At 35.2% G+C, this 18945-nt stretch overlaps 1 protein-coding gene across 1 annotated transcript; it reads right to left on the bottom strand.

The window, feature by feature from the left end:
- Positions 1 to 8387: 8387 nt before the first annotated feature.
- LOC120164957 (cation/calcium exchanger 2-like) lies at positions 8388 to 18172 on the bottom strand. Its single transcript, XM_039174577.1, has 2 exons — positions 16311 to 18172; positions 8388 to 8510 (listed from the first exon to the last, which is right to left on the bottom strand). The coding sequence occupies exon 1, from the start codon at positions 18006 to 18008 to the stop codon at positions 16326 to 16328; it is 1683 nt and encodes a 560-aa protein (XP_039030508.1). The 5' UTR covers positions 18009 to 18172; the 3' UTR covers positions 8388 to 8510; positions 16311 to 16325.
- Between the last annotated feature and the right edge of the window lie 773 nt (positions 18173 to 18945).

Below are 18945 nucleotides of genomic sequence, written 5' to 3'. Positions count from 1 at the left end.
CACAACCTTTTCTAATCCAAATCCAAATCAACTTTCAGCACCAAATTCCGGTTTTCGTATTGACCAATTAGACGATGATGAGCCAAGAGAAAAATTGTGAGTACTAGTCAGTATTCGAAATTTGATCTTGGTCAATACCCGGACTTTGATATTGGTCAATACACAGATTTTGATGATGTTTCAGAAGAAGAAACAGACCCTGCGTGTAATGATTTTGATATTGGTCAATACCGAATTTTGATGATGAAACACCTGTGCCGAGGAAGATGTTGTTGATGATAATGAGGAGGAAGTTACGACTGTGAATGAACATGTTGAACATCCATTCTGTAATTCATATAATCCTGAAGAAGAAAAAGAAGAAGAAAAAGTCCCCGAAGAAAAGAAAATGCCACGGGAGTATAACTGGAATATGCCAGAATTACTTCAGCTACCGGAAGAAGAGTTGGCAAAGAAAGCAGTTGATTGTTACACAAAAGTTATTCGTATCAAGAAAGATGATTGTTTTGATACAAAGGAAGACTTGAAGATAGCTTTGTATACGAAATGTGTGGAAGATGACTATCAACTAAAAGTTAACAAATCAAGCAAAATCGTTTCGAAACAAGGTGTACGATTGACAAAAACTGTACGTGCGTATGATTGCAAAGAGGATAAAAGATTGCGCAATGTTTCAAGTTAGGACTTTTATTGATAAACATACTGTTCAAGAACCCAAGTTTTTCCTCACCATAGACAGGCAAACAAAAAGGTGTTGGGTGGTTTTCTGGCTGAGTTAAGTTTTGAATGACAGGGTATATCGGGGACATGAAATTATGACTGACATGAATGCTCGGTTCAAGATTAGTATATCATATTCTCAAGCTTGGAGAGCCAAATATTATGCCTTGGAATTGTTGAGGGGGTCGCCAGAAGCATCGTTTGCCCAACTGCCGGCTTATTGTCACAATTTAAAGCTGAAAAATCATGGGTCGGTACATATCAAAACAATAGAGATGGACGCTTTGAGTGCTGTTTATCGCCATTGGTGCTGCGGTTAGTAAATCAATATAATTCTGTTGACTCATTTCTATTAGTTACATGCATTTCACATTTAAATGATTATATTTCTTGTGTATATTATTTTGTAGATTCGTTCGTTTATTACTTGCATGCGCCCAGTTATTATAGTTGACGGAGCCATTTGAAAGGTCGATACTTGGAGTAAACTTATTAGCAGTAGCCATGGATGCTAACAATGGGATATTGCCAATAGCTTACGGGTTGGCAAATATGAAACCTCTGATTCATGGACATGGTTTATGAGGCATCTTAGGGATTGCATAGGTCCTATTAGCAATCTGACAATCATATCCGATAGGGCAAACTCAATTGACAACGCTGTTAGAAGGTGTTTCCCAGATGTTTTTCATGGACTTTGTGGTGTTCATTTGTATAGAAATCTAAAATCAAGGTCTGCTGGTATAAAAAAGCACAAATGGACATATTGGAAGGCTGTAAAGGCTTATCGGGAAGTGGATTTCAATAAGCATATAAACTGTTTAAGACGTGTTTTGCCTCAGTGTGCTCAAACACTAGAAGATGTCGGGTTTGAAAGATGTCAAGAGTACATCAACTTGGAGCAAGATATGGTTTCATGACGTCTAATAGTGCAGAATCAATCAACGCTCTAAGTCGTCATTCCCGGAAATTACCCATTACTATGTTAATGGAGTTTTTTCGAGCCTCTATTCAACAGTGGTACTACAAGAAAAGAAACCATGCAGGTATTATTTCTTTGAATTCGTAACTTATCATATATTTTACTAAGTATTATTTATTTAAATTTACAGGAACATTAGAACATCGTGTTACACCATGGACTGAAAAAAAGATAACGAAACGTGTTGTGAAGTCAACGTCATGGAGAGTTGAACCATGTTCAAACACTTTGTTTGAAGTACTGGATAATAACTTAAATGGGCTTGTCGATCTAAATGCAAGGACGTGTAGTTGTATGAAATGGCAACATCTGGTTATCGTGTGGCCATGTTATAAAAGTTGCTCTTCATCTAAACCAAGATGATTCAAGCACATACGCTATGGATTGCTACACTACAGAAGTATATCGACAGACTTATGCCGAGATTGTCTACCCTATTCCACATCCTTCTAAGTGGGACATACCAGATGACTTACAAACAGTTTTGCCACTAGCCATGGACAGAAGGCTACCTGGCCGACCAAAATGTCACGATCGTATACCGTCTAAGGGTGAAGAGAAGAAGAGATCGACATGTAGTCGGTGCAAGGAAAGTGGTCATACAAGGTTGACATGTGGATCACCAGTGCCATCACAATCATCTTTTCCTCTACCAAAATATGGTCATCATCAAAATCCAAAGCTCATATGGTGTCAAGAAAAAGGCAATCAAAATCGCAATCATCTTTAAAATCCCAATCACAACTGGCTTCACCTTTTGGGACTGTTAACTTAGGTGATTTTTAAATGCAAACGTTGTATTATGTAGATTTTATGTGTGAACTTTTAACATTTTCAGTTAGCATGTATTAGTAACTTGAGTTTGAAAATTGCTATGATCTGTTCAGTTGTTATCACTTAATAGGCAATCATCTTAATGTCTATCGCAACGCGGAAATTACTATCGCAATGCGAAATAAAAATCGCAACGAGAGAATCGCAATGCGAAATGAAAATCGCAACACTAATTTCGCAATGCGAAATGAAAATCGCAACGAGGGAATCGCAATGCGAAATGAAAATCGCAACGCGAATTTAATTTCGCATTGCGATTCTCTCGTTGCGATTTTCATTTCGCGTTGCGATTCTCTCGTTGCGATTTTCATTTCGCATTGCGATAGTACTTTTTGTCTTCAACATAATGCAGATTGAAATCAACAAAATCAACCATTACATTTCAATCAATTAACAAGTACAAATAAGAATTATGTTAACATCAATTAAACAAATCAACTTTTACAAATCACCTTTTACAAATCAATTAAACAATCAAAAAATAAGCAATAATTATTAGAGAAAATAACACTTATACTATTGAATCAACTTTTGCAGCCATACATCATTTTCACACAGCTCACTTCTGAGATTAACCTGCATAAACCAAACATTTGCTCAAACAACACTTTCTACACATCTAAAACCTACAAACATCAAATTATTGAATTCTAGGTACTTAACCAAACATTTTCAAACCACAAGCCTATAAACATACCAATTGTTTATGGACATTTTTATAACGCGGATGCAGGTAGGCAGTCTCGTATATATCGATCTAGCCATATAATGTCGAAACCACAAGCTACTACAGCTCTATCTATATCGGTGGGAGGTAGATACTTTATACTTCCTGTGATCAAACGGTCAACGCCAAGCATACGAGAGGACCACAATCCCCTATGGGTCCTTTCGTTTGTTGTGGTGCGGTCTCGTCTCTGCTAACTAATATTGAGCTTCTTGGCTATTGTTTCCAGAACGAGTCCAATAATTTATCGCATCCAAGAATTTAGCCAAATAAGAGCTCCATCCCTTAATAATATCTCTTAAATCAGCCATGATATGTAATTTATCATGCTGTCATATACTATTGCCTTAAGGGATGGGATCTGAAGCTCGACGAGAAGCCAATGGTTACGTTCCAAAACAGGGATAAACACCTGCAATCATAAGTAATAATTCATTCATTTGCGCACTTATTTATGAATACCTTTAAACTCAATCTAAAATAAACACTAACCTTATCGACCTCCCACCATGCAGGATAAAGTTTAGCTTGTCCATTGCCCAACGCAAATGATTCATCTCGTTGATTCTTCAAGTGAACGGCGTTAAAAGACGTCGACATAATGTATATCGTGTATTTCTTTTATTTTCTTAAGTTTCCTAATTATTAGAAGACGTGACACCCACGCATTGATATGTGTTTTACAAAAAAGACATATATTAGTAACTTACATAAATTTACAAAAAAAATAATCAAATTAAAATATAAGAAAAAATATAAGACTTACCCCTCCATCGAAATAGCCATTGTCTTCGACCCCTAATAATACGCCTCACCAAGACCGATCAAGCAACAAATATATATCATCATTGAGCTTGCATATGTCAGTGAAACACCCCTGGCTTCGCTCATGTAGATAAAATCAACTGCGGTCTTAGCCCAAAGGGTGTTATCCAGAATTGTGTCTGGTATTGTTTCTCTCACTTCAGATACCGGTATGGTACTGGCGTAACTCATACGAGAGCCAACTTGAATCCATCATGTCCGACACGTTAGAGGGTTTCTCAAGAATCCTACATATGACGCCATGTGAATCGGGCTCTTGAATGGTGGGAGGGACCTCTTCAACGATGACAGTGGCCTCTTGAATGGTGGGAGGGGACTCTCGAGGAATGATAGGGGCCTCTTTAACGACAGGAGTGGACTCTTAAGGGATGACAGGCGATTCGGGCTTCTTCTTGCGGTGTCTTCGCACTATTGGGGTATACGGAGACTAATACGTGCACGCCGTCTGTGCGTGAACTCTGTCGTGCAAGAAAAACCCGACGCAAAGCATCCACCTTATCGGTCCGCTAAATATTAAATACAAATATCAGTAAATAACAGACATGATCTTTAAACAGTGAAAACAAAGACAATATATTTCAAACTTTCAACCAAAAGACAAACACAAAGACAAATACTAACTTCCAGTGTTAAAGATACACAGTTTAGCAGAATTGGCAGCAACTGAATAAATTTACTTCACCAAAAGACAAAACAAAAGACAAATACTAACTTCACAGTGTTAATAAACAGTTTTAGCATTTTGGCAGCAACCGAATAAATTTACTAAGCAATTTAAGTGAAGTGGTTAATTTAAGTGAAATTACGAGTAAATTTATCATCAAGTTAAATATGGAAAATCTTAAACTTACCTCGTTGTGTAGAGTATGAACCTCATTTTGCAACGATACTACCATCACGTAGAGCGGCAACCTCCCACGTAAAGTAGACACCTCCACAGCCATGCACCATCGTTATCGAGTAGAGTACCGATCTCCACACGCAAGGCATTGACCTCATCACGTAACTCCCTTGACTCATCCCGTGGAGGTGGAGAACAGGGAGATAGAAGTCGTGGCATCTTTACCGGTCGCCTATCATGAGGTGATGGTGGAGAAGAGGCTCGATGATGTGACGGGATAGGTGATGGCTCTCGTTGTAGAGGTGTATAGTCGGGTCGATCAGGTGATGGCTCTGGGTGAGGTGATGGCTCTCGAAGTGGAGGAAGTGGAGGCTGCTCATCATTCATGCCATCAAGAAAACGCTGACTAGCTTGCCACCAATCAGTAGCAAGCTCAGCCTCCGTGGGTGTCAGTCTAATTAATGGAATGTTGGCCTCCTAAAAATATAAAAACTCAAACAAAGTTAAACGTCTACTATTAATAACTTGTTTATATATGATAGTATTTGTGTTAACTTACATTATTTATTGTCGCATATGGTATTAAGTCTTCCCAATCCAACAGACGTTTTCTCTTCCAGGAAATAGCCCTGGGAATATCATTTGAAGTTTTTATTGCATATGTCTTCATGGCGGGAAAGGCCTCGAATATCCAAATCTACAAACAATATAATAACAAACATTAGTAATTGTTAAATAATTAATTATAATTTTGAAAACATTATATAGAAATTCTTACCTTAAAGGCCCAAACAAAGCCTGACAAAGTGTATTTCAACCCATCGCCCCGCAAACTTTTGCGGTCATCAAAGGCATACGACAACTTAGTCCAGGTAGCTTTCCATATATACGAACCCCACGGAAACAGATTCCATGCATTTAGGTCCTCTACCAATAATATTAGCTCCTGAGGAATAGGTTGTCTGGCCTCTCTGCCTAAAAAGTCGGCATACAAAGTAGTAGAAGGCATACTCGGACAACATCGACGTCATTCATCCGAGTAAAACCATCTTTCTTATTAAACAATTTCTTCATGTCGTCGACGTGTAAGTTCGGCTTCTCTATTGACTCATCAGGAAAAACCCTGGATAACCATGATAGGCGGGTGATATGACGAGTGTACCGGCCTACATCATCGTGTTTGAATCGTAGACCAGTGATTAAGCAGAACTCCTTCCGCCCAAAACAAGTATACGCCGGTGGAAAATGAAACCATATCTCTTCCTCACCACGTTGTATACTGTCGGGTTGATCTCTAGTCATGGTCTGAAGCCACAAATGGGTCAAATTAGCATCTCCACCCGGATGCTGTACTCTCAGCCATGGCCCGAAGCAGGTTTCTTCAAACAATTTTCTTTGTGCAGGTGAAAGCTTCGAAGCAATTGTAGTGGCTAGGCTAACTTTATTCCTTAATGTCAATGAAGCCGAAAAAAAATTTCTACAAAAACAATAAACATACCAAGTTAGATATACCAAAAACTACACTGTCAAGATATACCAAAACAATAAACATAAATAGTAGTTTATTCTTGAAACTAAAATTTGCAACACTGTTTTGTCTTTTGGTTGAAATGAAAATCGCAACGAGATAATGAGAATCGCAACGCGGAAATGACTATCGCAACGAGAGAATCGCAACGCGAAATGAAAATCGCAACGCGAAATAAAAATCGCAACGCGAAATGAAAATCGCAATGCGATTTTGGTTTCGCGTTGCGATTCTCTCGTTGCGATAGTTATTTCCGCGTTGCGATTTTCATTCTCGAAACTATTCTTCTTCTGCATTACTTCAACCAAAAGACAAAACAAAGACAAATACTAACTTCACAGGCTAACAGTTTAGCAGTATTGGCAGCAATCGAATGAATTTAATAAGAAATCTAAGTGAAATGGTTAATCTATTATTGAAATTACCAGTAAACTTATCATCAATCTCAATATGAAAAACCTAAATAATGCAAAAATTTCAAAATAAAAATAAAAAAACTAACCCTCGGAGGTTGATTTTCCATTTCTGAATGATTGTGAGGGATTTTTGACTGTGAATGGTTGTGAGGGATTTCGCCGGCGATGGGGACGGAAATCTTCGGAGATGGGGACGGATTTCGTCGTAGAGAGTGAGAGATGGAGATGGGACTGAGTGTTGTGATTTTGGGTTTGAGGTTATGAGTTGCGATTACTATGGACGGTTCAGTTTCCGATTTATTAAGAAAAAATTCGTGTTTGGAATTTGAAAAAAAAAAATTACGCGTTAATACGAATGGCGCTATGTAAATCGCGTTGCGAAAGTCAGAATCGCGTTGCGAAAGTCAGTATCTTGTTGCGATTTTGTATTATCGCATTGCGATAGTAAGTATCGCATTGCGATAGTCAGTATCGCATTGCGATAGTCAGTATCGCATTGCGATTTTCCCAATTCGCGTTGCGATTTACTTATTCGCATTGCGAATTGGTAAAATCGCAACGACACTGTAGACCATCGCAACGCGATTTCCAACTATCGCATTGCGAAAATGCAACTCGAATTTGCGATAATGGAGATCGCGTTGCGAATTAGCGATCGCATTGCGATTTTGTTGGTCATTTTGGCAAATCCGGAAAAAGTTGGTTAAAATCGTATATTATAAGACATTTTTTGTCACTGAGGCGATTTTCTCTTCATCACCTGTCACAAGCGTATACCATATATAATTTTTATAGAATTATCTTTATTACTTATTTTTAACAAATACATTTTAATATCAGATTAAAAATATATATATATAATTATTTTTGTTATATTAATTAAATTTCATAAAAATCATATTTAATATTTTTATTAATATGCTAAATAATTTTTTAAAAATATATTTATATACTTTCAGAACTTTTTAAAATATTTTTGTGAATTACAAAATATTAAATTAATATAAAATTCGAAAAAATAAATTTATATCTCTAATAGTTAGTTATTGTTTTAAAAAAAATATTAATTAATCTAAGGGAGAGTATAAAAAAGTAAGTGTTTGAAAGACTCCCAACCCATTTCATTAATGAAAGTTCAAACACGTTTGCCATATAATATGTTTGAACTCGGGACTTATAAAAATAACAACTATCTATTTAACTAATAAAATAATTTGATTCGTGCAATCATAATAATTAGTTATTTGGTTAAAATTACAACAAATGATTCATATGAATAAAAATCATTATTTAACTTAAACTGGGATTGATAGATATCTACAGAAATGGTCCCATTATTTCAATGGGAAACATATGATAGATAATGATCTTTCTCCAATTAAAAATTACTCCAAATCAAACACAAAAATAAAATTCTGAATCTATAGATATATTAAAAGTGTGAAAAAGATACCCTTAACACTCTATCTGAATCCAGTAAAATAGTTGGGTACCTCACATTTAATGACTACATATGGTTTTTAAATAGTAAATTCTAATATTTATATTTGAATAGGAAAAAACTTTAAAAAAATTTGGAAATATCAGTATGAAATATATACGCGCATCTAACATTTCGCTATCGACGAAGGGTAGGACTACTGGGATTGTCTCAGGAAAGGCGGGTTAATATACGATTAATATACAACATTACCGGATACATTAAAATGTATTTAATAAATTCGGTTTAGCGGTACCTATTATGTTGACAACTAATAATGTTTTAGGTAGAAAATATGAAAAACTATTAAAAAATTTGGTAACCGGTAAACTTTGGTTATCGGTAAGTATCCATCCTTTTTATAAAAGTGTCCATACGTTTAACATATTAAGTAAATTTTACCGGTTTTGTCATAATGAATCTGGTTTTGTCATATTTTTACCTGTTATATTGTAAATTATCTATCCTTTTTATAAAAGTGTCCATACTTATTTCACTGTGAAAATATATTTATTATTATCTTTAGTTAATATTGTTAAATTTAAAATCTAAATAATATTTTATAAAATATCAAAACAATCAAATAATTTTTTGTGTAAATGAAATTATTAAATTAATATTGTAGGTGGAAAACATGAAACACTATTAAAAAAATTGAAACATAAATTACATAACTTTCAAAAAAGTATATATCATTTTTATAAAAGTGTCCATACTTATTTCACTGTTGAAAACAATTTATTATATATTTGGTTAATATTGTTAAATTTAAATTCTAAATAATTCTATAAAATATCAAACAATCAAATAAAATTTTGTGTAAATTAAATTATTAAATTAATATTGTAGGTGGAAAACATGAAACACTATTAAATAAATTGAAACATAAATTACATAACTTTTAAAGTAGTTTTAAATCCTAAAAAGTGTTGATACTTTTAAAAAATATATTGATCCAAACCGATATACCAGGTAAAAATATGATAAAACCGGTAACAAAATGATAAAACCGGTAAATTTAAAAGTGTCGATACGTTATATAAGGATCGACACTTTGTGAATTTAAAAGAGAAGCAGTTATAGCGCCTATAATGTGTCGATACTTTAAAAAAATATATCGATCCACAACGATATAACAGGTAAAAATATGATAAAACCGGTAACAAAATGATAAAACCGGTAAAATGATACCGGATATATTGAAAGTGTCGATACTTTCGTAAGTACGTGTAATAAACTATCGACACTTTCAAAGAAATAGGTAATTATCCTTTCGAAAGTATCGACACCTGACATAAAAGTATCGACACTTTTGTATTTGTATCGATTAAATATAAATAACATATCCGATGAAAATATAAAGGCCATAGCTAAATATCCTCTGAAAAAAGATAGAACGGACGAGTTTTTGAAATCGAAGAGTAATTGTTGCTGCATTTCAGAAGGCGTTTCTAAAGCGAAGTTTGTTTGTTTGTTGCTGCAGTCGAATCGAAAAGTATGTTGTCGAAACCCTAATTTTTTATTATTACAGTAATCGCGATAGGGTTTTTTATGTTTTGTTTGGGGTTTTGGAGTAAGGAAGCATTTGGGACCGATTGCAGGTAGAAATAGATATTCAAGGAAAAATATAAATGTCGATACTTTTATTAAATATTATAGGTAGAAAATGATATTATAGGTTGTATAAATGTGCCGACACATTTTGGTGTGGCCATTCAAATTCTTTTGAAGAAAACCGTTTTACCACAAGAGTAGTTATCTATATTTGTATATTGAAAAGTGTATGTAACAAAATAATTTGATTTGCGTAAACTGATATATGAAGGAAAAATGGAGTCAATGGGTTGGAAAATTGTTGGTGGAGCAGATGACTTTGAAATTGAGGCCGAGACTCGAAAGCAACCAAAGGGTGGATATATGTACTTCTAGTAAGTATCAATGTCTTTTTGTTATTATTGTTGAAATGGTAATTGGATTAAAGTATCGATAAACTTTAAATTGATTACAAATTTTAAATGTTAACAGTATGGTCGAATGCAAAAGGATGAAGGGAGATGGCACACAGAGCGGTTCGGTATGTAAAATGAAATTGACATTGAGTAGTATTAGTATTTAGTGTTAATGTATTGATTAAGAAACGTTTATGTTTAATATTAGGTGAAAAAAGATGTGAGGTCCAAATGGAATTCAATGAGTGATGCTGAAAAGGAACCTTACATCACACAGTCAAGGAATGATAGTAAAGAATACAAAGAACGGAGGAAAGCACATGAAAATAAGGTATTCATTAAACTTGTAATACGTTGATACAAAATATATAAGAACTATAACATTATATATGTTAAAAAATGTAGGAAGTGTCGACAAGATGCAGCATTAAAAGGGTGAATTTATTAATTAAACACCTTAAGGAGAAGGGTCAGTTGAATGTGCTGGGAGAAATGGGTTTTGGATCGTTGATCGGAGTAAGGGATCGACCTATTCGGAGGGAATTGTGTCGATCCTTGATGGCATAATTTGACGTCAGTCAATGTATGGCTAAGTATGGTGATTATTCATTCCCTCTGGGGTATCGACTGCTGCAGCCGTATTGGGGTACAAAACAAAGGCAAAAGTGTTATAGAAGTCTGTAGGAGTAAGAACTGGAAAGCACTTACCTCCAAATATGGTTTGAATCATAAGGTGACATATACTGAAGTTGAAGAGGATATCAAAAGTGGATCTTACTGGGGGGATGAGCTGAAGGCCCGAGTTCTATTGTACCTTGTCGGGATATTTCTTTGTCCAACGGGTGATACGTCAACGACAAGGATATATGAAGCTCATTTGCGATGAAGGCTTGAAGGGTGAATTCATTGGGCTGAATATATCCATTCGAGATTGATTGAATCAATAATCACCTTTAAAAAGGGCAGCCAGAGATACCTCAAAGGGTGCATAGCAATCTTAGAGGTAAATGAGTTGAATCACTTTTTTGTGTTTTTATATAAAAATATAAATTTTATTATAAATGCAGGTTGCACTGTTCGATTTTTGGTCGGGCTGAGGCAGTGCCGGCTTATGAAAGAACCGGAGTGGCACGCATCCGTGCATGGGGGAAGGAAGAGGTGGTTAGAGTGATGGTGAAGTTGAAGTTGGATAGAGGGAAGAAGCAAGAAATGGTAATAAATGTAATTAAATAATATTAAGATATAATCAATGTCTTAATATTGTAATTTAATTTTGAAGGTTATTGGCAAGGATGTAGAGGAGGCAGTGGAGGCAGAGGAGAAGAAAGGAGGGATGGTTGTATTGGGGGATGAAGTGAGTGGGACGACGGTGAAGCAAAACAGAGTAACTTCGACATTTGATGTCTGAATTGGCTGATATCAAAAAAATCCAATTTGAAATCATGCAAAGACAATCAAGAGTCGAAGAGAAACTTGATCAAGTCGTAGAGAAACTCGAGAGAGTCGAAGATACACTCGAGAGGCATAAGGGGGTAATGGAAGGAAAATAGATGGAGTGGTGAAAGAAGTAGAGGTGTTGAGGGTGAAGTGGTGAAAGAAGTTGGGGTGTTAAGGGGTGATATTAAGATGGTGACGGGAGAAAAATTTGAGGGAGTGGTGAAGGAGGTTGTTGATTTGAGGAGTGAACTTACGGGGGTGAAGGGGGTGGTTGATAAATACTCGGATGAAGGAGCTCAATTGAAGGGTGAAATAAAAGAGATGAAGAGCTATGTAGAAAAAAAGTACGATGAACTGAAAAAATATGAAGAGAAAAGAGGAGGAGGAGAAGAAGAGATGGAAGAAATGAGGAGGAAGGAAGTCGATGTCATTTATACACCGGAGAGTGTTATAGCAGCAGTTTTGGATTCGGAATGTCCTGCACCCCAGAAGAAGAAGCAGAAGGTAAGTTTAATAAAAGAATACTTAATTTGATTTTTATTATGTTGTTGTGACAAAAATTTGTATGCAAAATTGTAGGTTGAAAAAGCGGATATTCCAACCGGAATTGATGACATCGATTTGTGATTATTTATGGAATAGCGAGTTAGAATCGGGGTAAGTGAAATATATTGTTTTGTGAGTGATATTTAAATATTTCATGACAAGATATTAATCCTAATGATTCATACAGATATTCTGTAATCTCAATGGGAAATCAATTCGCTACTGTATACGACGTTGCAACGTTGAAGCCTACGGAATGGGTTGGCGTGTGGTAAGTAGAAAGTAGAAAATGTTAAAACTTATTGAATATGTTCTGATTGTGTAATTAATTTTGTTAGGTTATCGATTTGCTCGCCTGGACCATATGCTACGATTCTCAAAAGTCACACCGGAGGATTGGCTACCTTCCATACCTCTTAGTGGTGAGTTAAATTAATAAATATTGAAAAGTAGTGTTATAGACGGTAAATTAATAATGTTTGTTGCGTAATTACAGCAACAGGCGTTGGAAGCCAACAACAAAGAAAGTGTTGAGAGTATTTCTACCTTCTGGGGTGTCATATTGGATAACTATGTGAAATTCACCGACTGTGAGAAGGTAAGACACCATACCAATTGCAAATGATGTTTTCGGATATAGAATGTTGAATTTTGTCAAATTGGGTGTGAAATTTGTTGCAGATAATGATCACAATAAACTACCATAATTCACATTGGTATCTGTTGGTGTTGGATATGGTAGATCATGTTGTAACAATATATGATAGTATGTTTACAACTGAAGCAGCTAAACAGAGAGTGAAGGATGCTAAGAGATTGGTATGTATGTATGTATGAAAGGACATTATGTAAATTATAATGCATAATTTTTTTGGTGCATAACTTCTTCTATTTTAATGCAGATTAAAATATTAGATTCTTATAATAAGAAACGCATTTGGGTTGAGTCATGTGGATCTCTAGGAAAGTATCCCTTGAAAAATTTCAAATTTGTGGAGCATAAGAAGAATAAGCAATTGAATGGGTATGAGATGTTATCACAAATAGAAAGCTTAATTTATGCAGTATTCATCATAATTGACATGTGTGGTTTTCAAATTTTGTAACAGATATGATTACGGCATGTATGTGATGATGTGGATGGAATCGATCGGTTCTACAGGGGCAACTGGTGATTTTGTAAGTGGATAGAAAAAATCGTTTGTGGTAAAATTGTTAAAAGTCGTAGATTGAATGATGTAGTTGACAATACTTAACGTTCTGACAATTTGAATCGTTTGTGGTAAAATTGTTATAAGTCGTAGATTGAATGCGGTATAAATATACCGGTTTTATGCGCGAATAGGTCTACAACCTATATCGACACTTTTTAATATTGTGTCGGTACTTTATGTCCATATTGGAAGAAAAATGTGCCGATACGATTTAAAAAAGTGTTGACATTTTACACATCGGAACCCATAATTATAATGTAATAGATAATTTTGTAATATAACCGGTATAAATATACCGGTTTTATGCGCGAATAGGTCTACAACCTATATCGACAATTTTTAATATTGTGTCGGTACTTTATGTCCATATTGGAAGAAAAATGTGTCGATACGATTTAAAAAAGTATCGACATTTACACATCGGAACCCAGATTTATAATGTAATAGATAATTTTGTAATATAACCGGTATAAATATACGGTATAAAAACGTGTCGATACCATTTAAAAAAGTGTCGGTAATTTGAAGTAACGCGGTTTTTCTTCCTTCATTCAAAATATTTATATGTACATACAATAGGAGTCATGTGATACTTACGATATATTATATGGAGATCGTTGTCATTCCATTCCGTCTTCGAAAAAATCAGTTGATGTAGGCTGTGTGCTTGTACTCAAACTAAGCTTGACTTGAGGACATGTTAGTTTGTTATGCCCCTCACCGTTGCAGTACCCACATCGCCTAATTTTCTTCTCGACCTTGTTCTTCGGCACTTCTTTTCGCTTGCGTTGTTTTCGTTGAGGGTCACGAACATTGTTTACTACAATGCTCTGGTTGACTGAATGATTCAAACCAAACGAGTTTTCTAATTCTTCTATTAGTTTTTTCATCTCATCTCTTGCGGTTTTGAAAGACTCGTCTGTCTTTGATGCAATGTAGCATAACCTACTTGACGTTGAACGTAGAGCAGCGAACCTTGCCATTTGCATCACTTCTGGAGACACATTCAAATCAACATAGCTGGGTGCAGAAGCCTTCGCATCATTAGTCCACCTACTTTGAATCAAAGTCCCGGGCAATATGTGTAGTCCAATTGCTTCAAAATGTGAAGTTGATGGCGACACGGAAGTCCACGGTCTCGAATTTTTTGCAGGAGCAAATTAGAGTTTTCGTACGAGAATCAAAACTAATTTCAAATTTCCTATTTTTTTCTGCGTACTTTGACAAAATATAATGTTGACATTCATCTGATAAGGACTTAATCTCTTCCTCAATCCGGTACAATGTCTCCCGTATAAGTTCATCTTGGAACACACGAAAAGATTCGCGGGTAAAAATCGCAGCGGCATGGCTTTCAAGGTCGACCAGTTTTGTGATCTGGAAGGGCTTCGTATGGAAACTTAAGTAATCCGCTTTCAACTCGTTCATACGCATTCTACTAATTCCATCTTCAATTGCACGAACAACATCTAAATATGTCTTCTTGTGTTTCAGTGCAATAGCTAGTGAAGCATTCATAGACTCGCACCTTTGTGTTGAGCGAATATTGGCAAAGAAATGACCGGTTAGATATGCTTGTGCCCATAAGTGTCGTTTATTTCCCTTCTCAATCACCCATGGATGCTTTTGGACGTTGAATTCTGAAACAATCGAACGCCATTGAATATCAAATTCCTTGGTTGTCCACCAGGAAGCCATGCATTTTGAGAATACTGCTGTAAACTTTGGGTCACCAATGTTAGCTTGTGCATTGGTAGTGGTAGTTAAAGGGTGGGTACAACATTAAATTCGCAGTACATATTTAGGTATGTATAATAACTACAAGTATATTATCATTAAATTTAGGTATGTACAATAACTACATATTTAGGTATGTTTGTTAACTACATATTTAGGTATATACATCTTTTGAGTGAGTTTTAAGATATTAATTTAGTAATTATGGGCGTCTAATGATTTATTTTTTACGTTACGATATATATTATTATTAAATTAAAAATTCTAAATAATATTTTATAAAATATCAAAACAATCAAATAATTTTTTGTGCAAATGAAATTATTAAATCAATATTGTAGGTAGAAAACATGAAACACTGTTAAAAAAATTGAAATATAAATTACATAACTTTTAAAAAAAGTATCGATCCTTTTTATAAAAAGTATGGACACTTTCAATATAATAGGTAAACATATGATGTAATAGGTAGCCCTTATATAATGTAATAGGTATCGTTTATATAATGTAATAGGTAGTGGTTATATTGTAAAGTGTCTATCCTTTTTATAAAAGTGTCCATACTTTTTTCACTGTGGAAAACATTAATTTAAGGTTATCTTTTGAGTGAGTTTTAAGATATTAATTTAGTAATTATAGGCGTCTAATGATTTATTTTTTACGTTACGATATATATTATTAAATTAAAAATTCTAAATATTATTTATAAAATATCAAAACAATCAAATAATTTTTTGTGCAAATGAAATTATTAAATTAATATTGTAGGTGGAAAACATGAAACACTGTTAAAGTATCGATCATTTTTTTAAAAAGTATGAACACTTTCAATATAATATAATGTAATAGGTAAATTTGTAATGCTATCGGTATAAATATACCGGTTTACTTATAAAATAGGTAAATATAAGCGCTACCTATTACATTATATAAGCGCTACCTAGTATGTTATTGTACTTTATAATATTTCCGGTTAAATAATATAACATAACCGGTCTAAATTTTAACCGGTCACTTGTTTAACCGGTCACGCCGTATATTAGCCGTTTTTTAGGCGCCGCACCGCAGAATTACCCACTTGGTACAAAGTTAGAGGGTTTGAATGAGCTTTAAAGACATGGAAGTGAAGTAGATTAAGAAAAGTCCTCCTCCAAGGACCCCATCAAGCTTCATATCCCTCATCGGTAGGACCAAGAGTGCCCAAACCAAGGCAGCTACAAGGAATCCCGTTGTTTCTAGGAGATAAGGGTCTTTAGGGATCTGAACTGGTGAAGGGTATCCATGCCAGGCTGCCCCAATCAAAGACATCCCTAATCCAAATAGTGTGTTGAAGATAGGACCAGCGTAGCAGCCTGATATAGCCACTTGAACCCCTTCTGGACCACCATTCAATGCCATGGACAAGTTGGTGACCAGGTCTCCAAGTGAGTTGCCCCAAGCAAGGACCGTGAACCCGAGGATCGATTGACTGATTCCGAGTATGTAGCCTATTGAAATCAGTAAGCCAACCAATTCTTGAGCAATGATGTAACTCCAAACCACGCTCATCACGAACCCTCCGGCTAGCCACAGGAACAACCACGTCTTCGGCGGCCTAGATTTTTCGGTTTTAAAATACGCAAGAACCCCGAAGCCGGTTCCGACCAGGACCCCGATTACGTAGACCACCAAGCCGGTTTCGAAGGTTAGATTGTCGTCTTGGAGATCCCAGAGTACTGATAAGAGAATCGGTGCCAAGGTCACCGAACCAACCACAACTGGTTTAGACCATCTTTCTTGACAAACAACTGGGATTGTCAATCTCCTAGGTAAATAAAGAGGCATCTCAAGTATCCAAAGCAACATACTACAAGCATCTGATATTCTTAAACACAAACAACATCTCCTGAATCCATCTCCTTTCTCATCTTCCAACTCCCCTGCCTCTAAGTTATCGATATCTGCTTTCACAATTCCATTCAAAATCGGTATGTTCAAATCGCTGTTACAGCTCGAATCAGAATTCCAAACAATATACATGATGTACACAAGGATAACATAAACAATATACATTGAAGAAAAGGCCATTGCTGCCCATACACTGACTTCTCCAATACTCAGTATCAAAATTAAGGTTGCAAGAACCAACAGGAGATAACAAACATCTCTTACAAAGGCCGGTTTGTTAACCGGAACTCGTTTCCGGTGCACGAAAGTTCCGATCATCCCGACGACGACACAAGTCACAAAGAAAACACCACCGAGAACTGTGTTTATTCCAACATCCTGTGTTCCACTGTCCATGAAAGACACTATGCTAGAAAAGACATCAGGGGCACCATTGCCGAGGGACAAGAGTGTAACACCAGCAAGTGTAGGGGACAATTTTAAAAGGCTAGACAAGCTTTCAAGAGAATAACAAAAGTATTCGGAGGCAGTGTTTCCCAAAAGATAAAACAAGACAACAAGCCAAACAACAAGAAGGAAATGACCCAACAAGGGAAATTGTCCGAAATTGCAATAAAAAAGGTGAAGATAATCAATATAGCCTTGATAAACACACGGATTACTGGATTTGAGATAAGAACACTTGGCTTCATAATCATCTGAATTCCCCAGACTCTTACAATCTAGCTGACTATTGTCGAATTTAGAACCATAGCTTCTTAAAACAACAGATTCTGAAGAACTGAAACGAATAGAAAGAAAAACAGACGCCGCCAAGAGAAATGAAACGTTCAAGAAAATGACTATGGATCTCTTGTTTTGGTATTTGAAAACCCGAGTACCCATACCAGAAACTCAAACCAAAAGCACGATAAAAAGAGAGAAAATATTGAACTAAACCATGATTAAGGAACCCAACATAAGCCTTTGTGAGGAAATTATTTCTGGGATTCCTTTTTCTGCAAAGGATAAACAGTAGTTTGGATTTGGAGAGGTGCAAATGAAGAGAAAATGTGGGTTTCTATATAGGATATGGATGATAACCGGGTTAAGGAAATTATCGAAAAAGATTCCATTAATTAAAAGCTCAGTGTGTGTTCAAGGTTGCACCAATACCAGCAAAGGAAATTCGAAATTTGATTCTGACATACGGCAAAATTAATGGATCGGAGACAAGTGGCACTCGGTTTTAGGCTATGGTTGTCTCTTGCACACAAATTGCTGGAGTTTGATGACTTGGTAGAAGAAGAAAAAACGAAAATGTAATAATACTGTTTATCTGATAGGGTTGTCGGTCGTATGATATTTTATATTATTATAACTATTTTCAGAATATTCTATACTTTTAATAATTTAAAAAAATCATATAATCTTTTAAATTTTGAATAAAATATTCTTTTTTAAGTTATTCGATTATATTTTTCATAATAAACGAGTCATTTTTTAAAGGGTAAATTACACTAATCATCACTGACATTTAATTCTCTTCTATTTCACTCACTATATTTTATATTCGTTCAATTTCTTCACTGAACTTAACACATTTGATTTTTTTGTCACCCGTCATTAAATATTTAACGGCGTTAAAATGACGTTGCTTTTAAAAACAAAATTTTCACTAAAATAACATCGTTTTGCATTTATATAATAGCTAAATTTTAATGCCTTTAGTGAGAAAACGACGGAGTGACTAAAAAAATCAAATGTATTAAGTTCAAAGAAGAAATCGAACGGATTTAAAGTACATTGAGTAGAATAGGAGAGAGAGTAAAGTTAATTAATG

Source organism: Hibiscus syriacus, unplaced genomic scaffold (genome assembly GCF_006381635.1).
Source record: "Hibiscus syriacus cultivar Baekdansim isolate YM2019G1 unplaced genomic scaffold, ASM638163v2 tig00111558_pilon, whole genome shotgun sequence".
Taxonomy (NCBI): domain Eukaryota; kingdom Viridiplantae; phylum Streptophyta; class Magnoliopsida; order Malvales; family Malvaceae; genus Hibiscus; species Hibiscus syriacus.
Note: the sequence above shows the minus strand (reverse complement) of the source record. Positions and strands in the feature narration are given on the sequence as shown.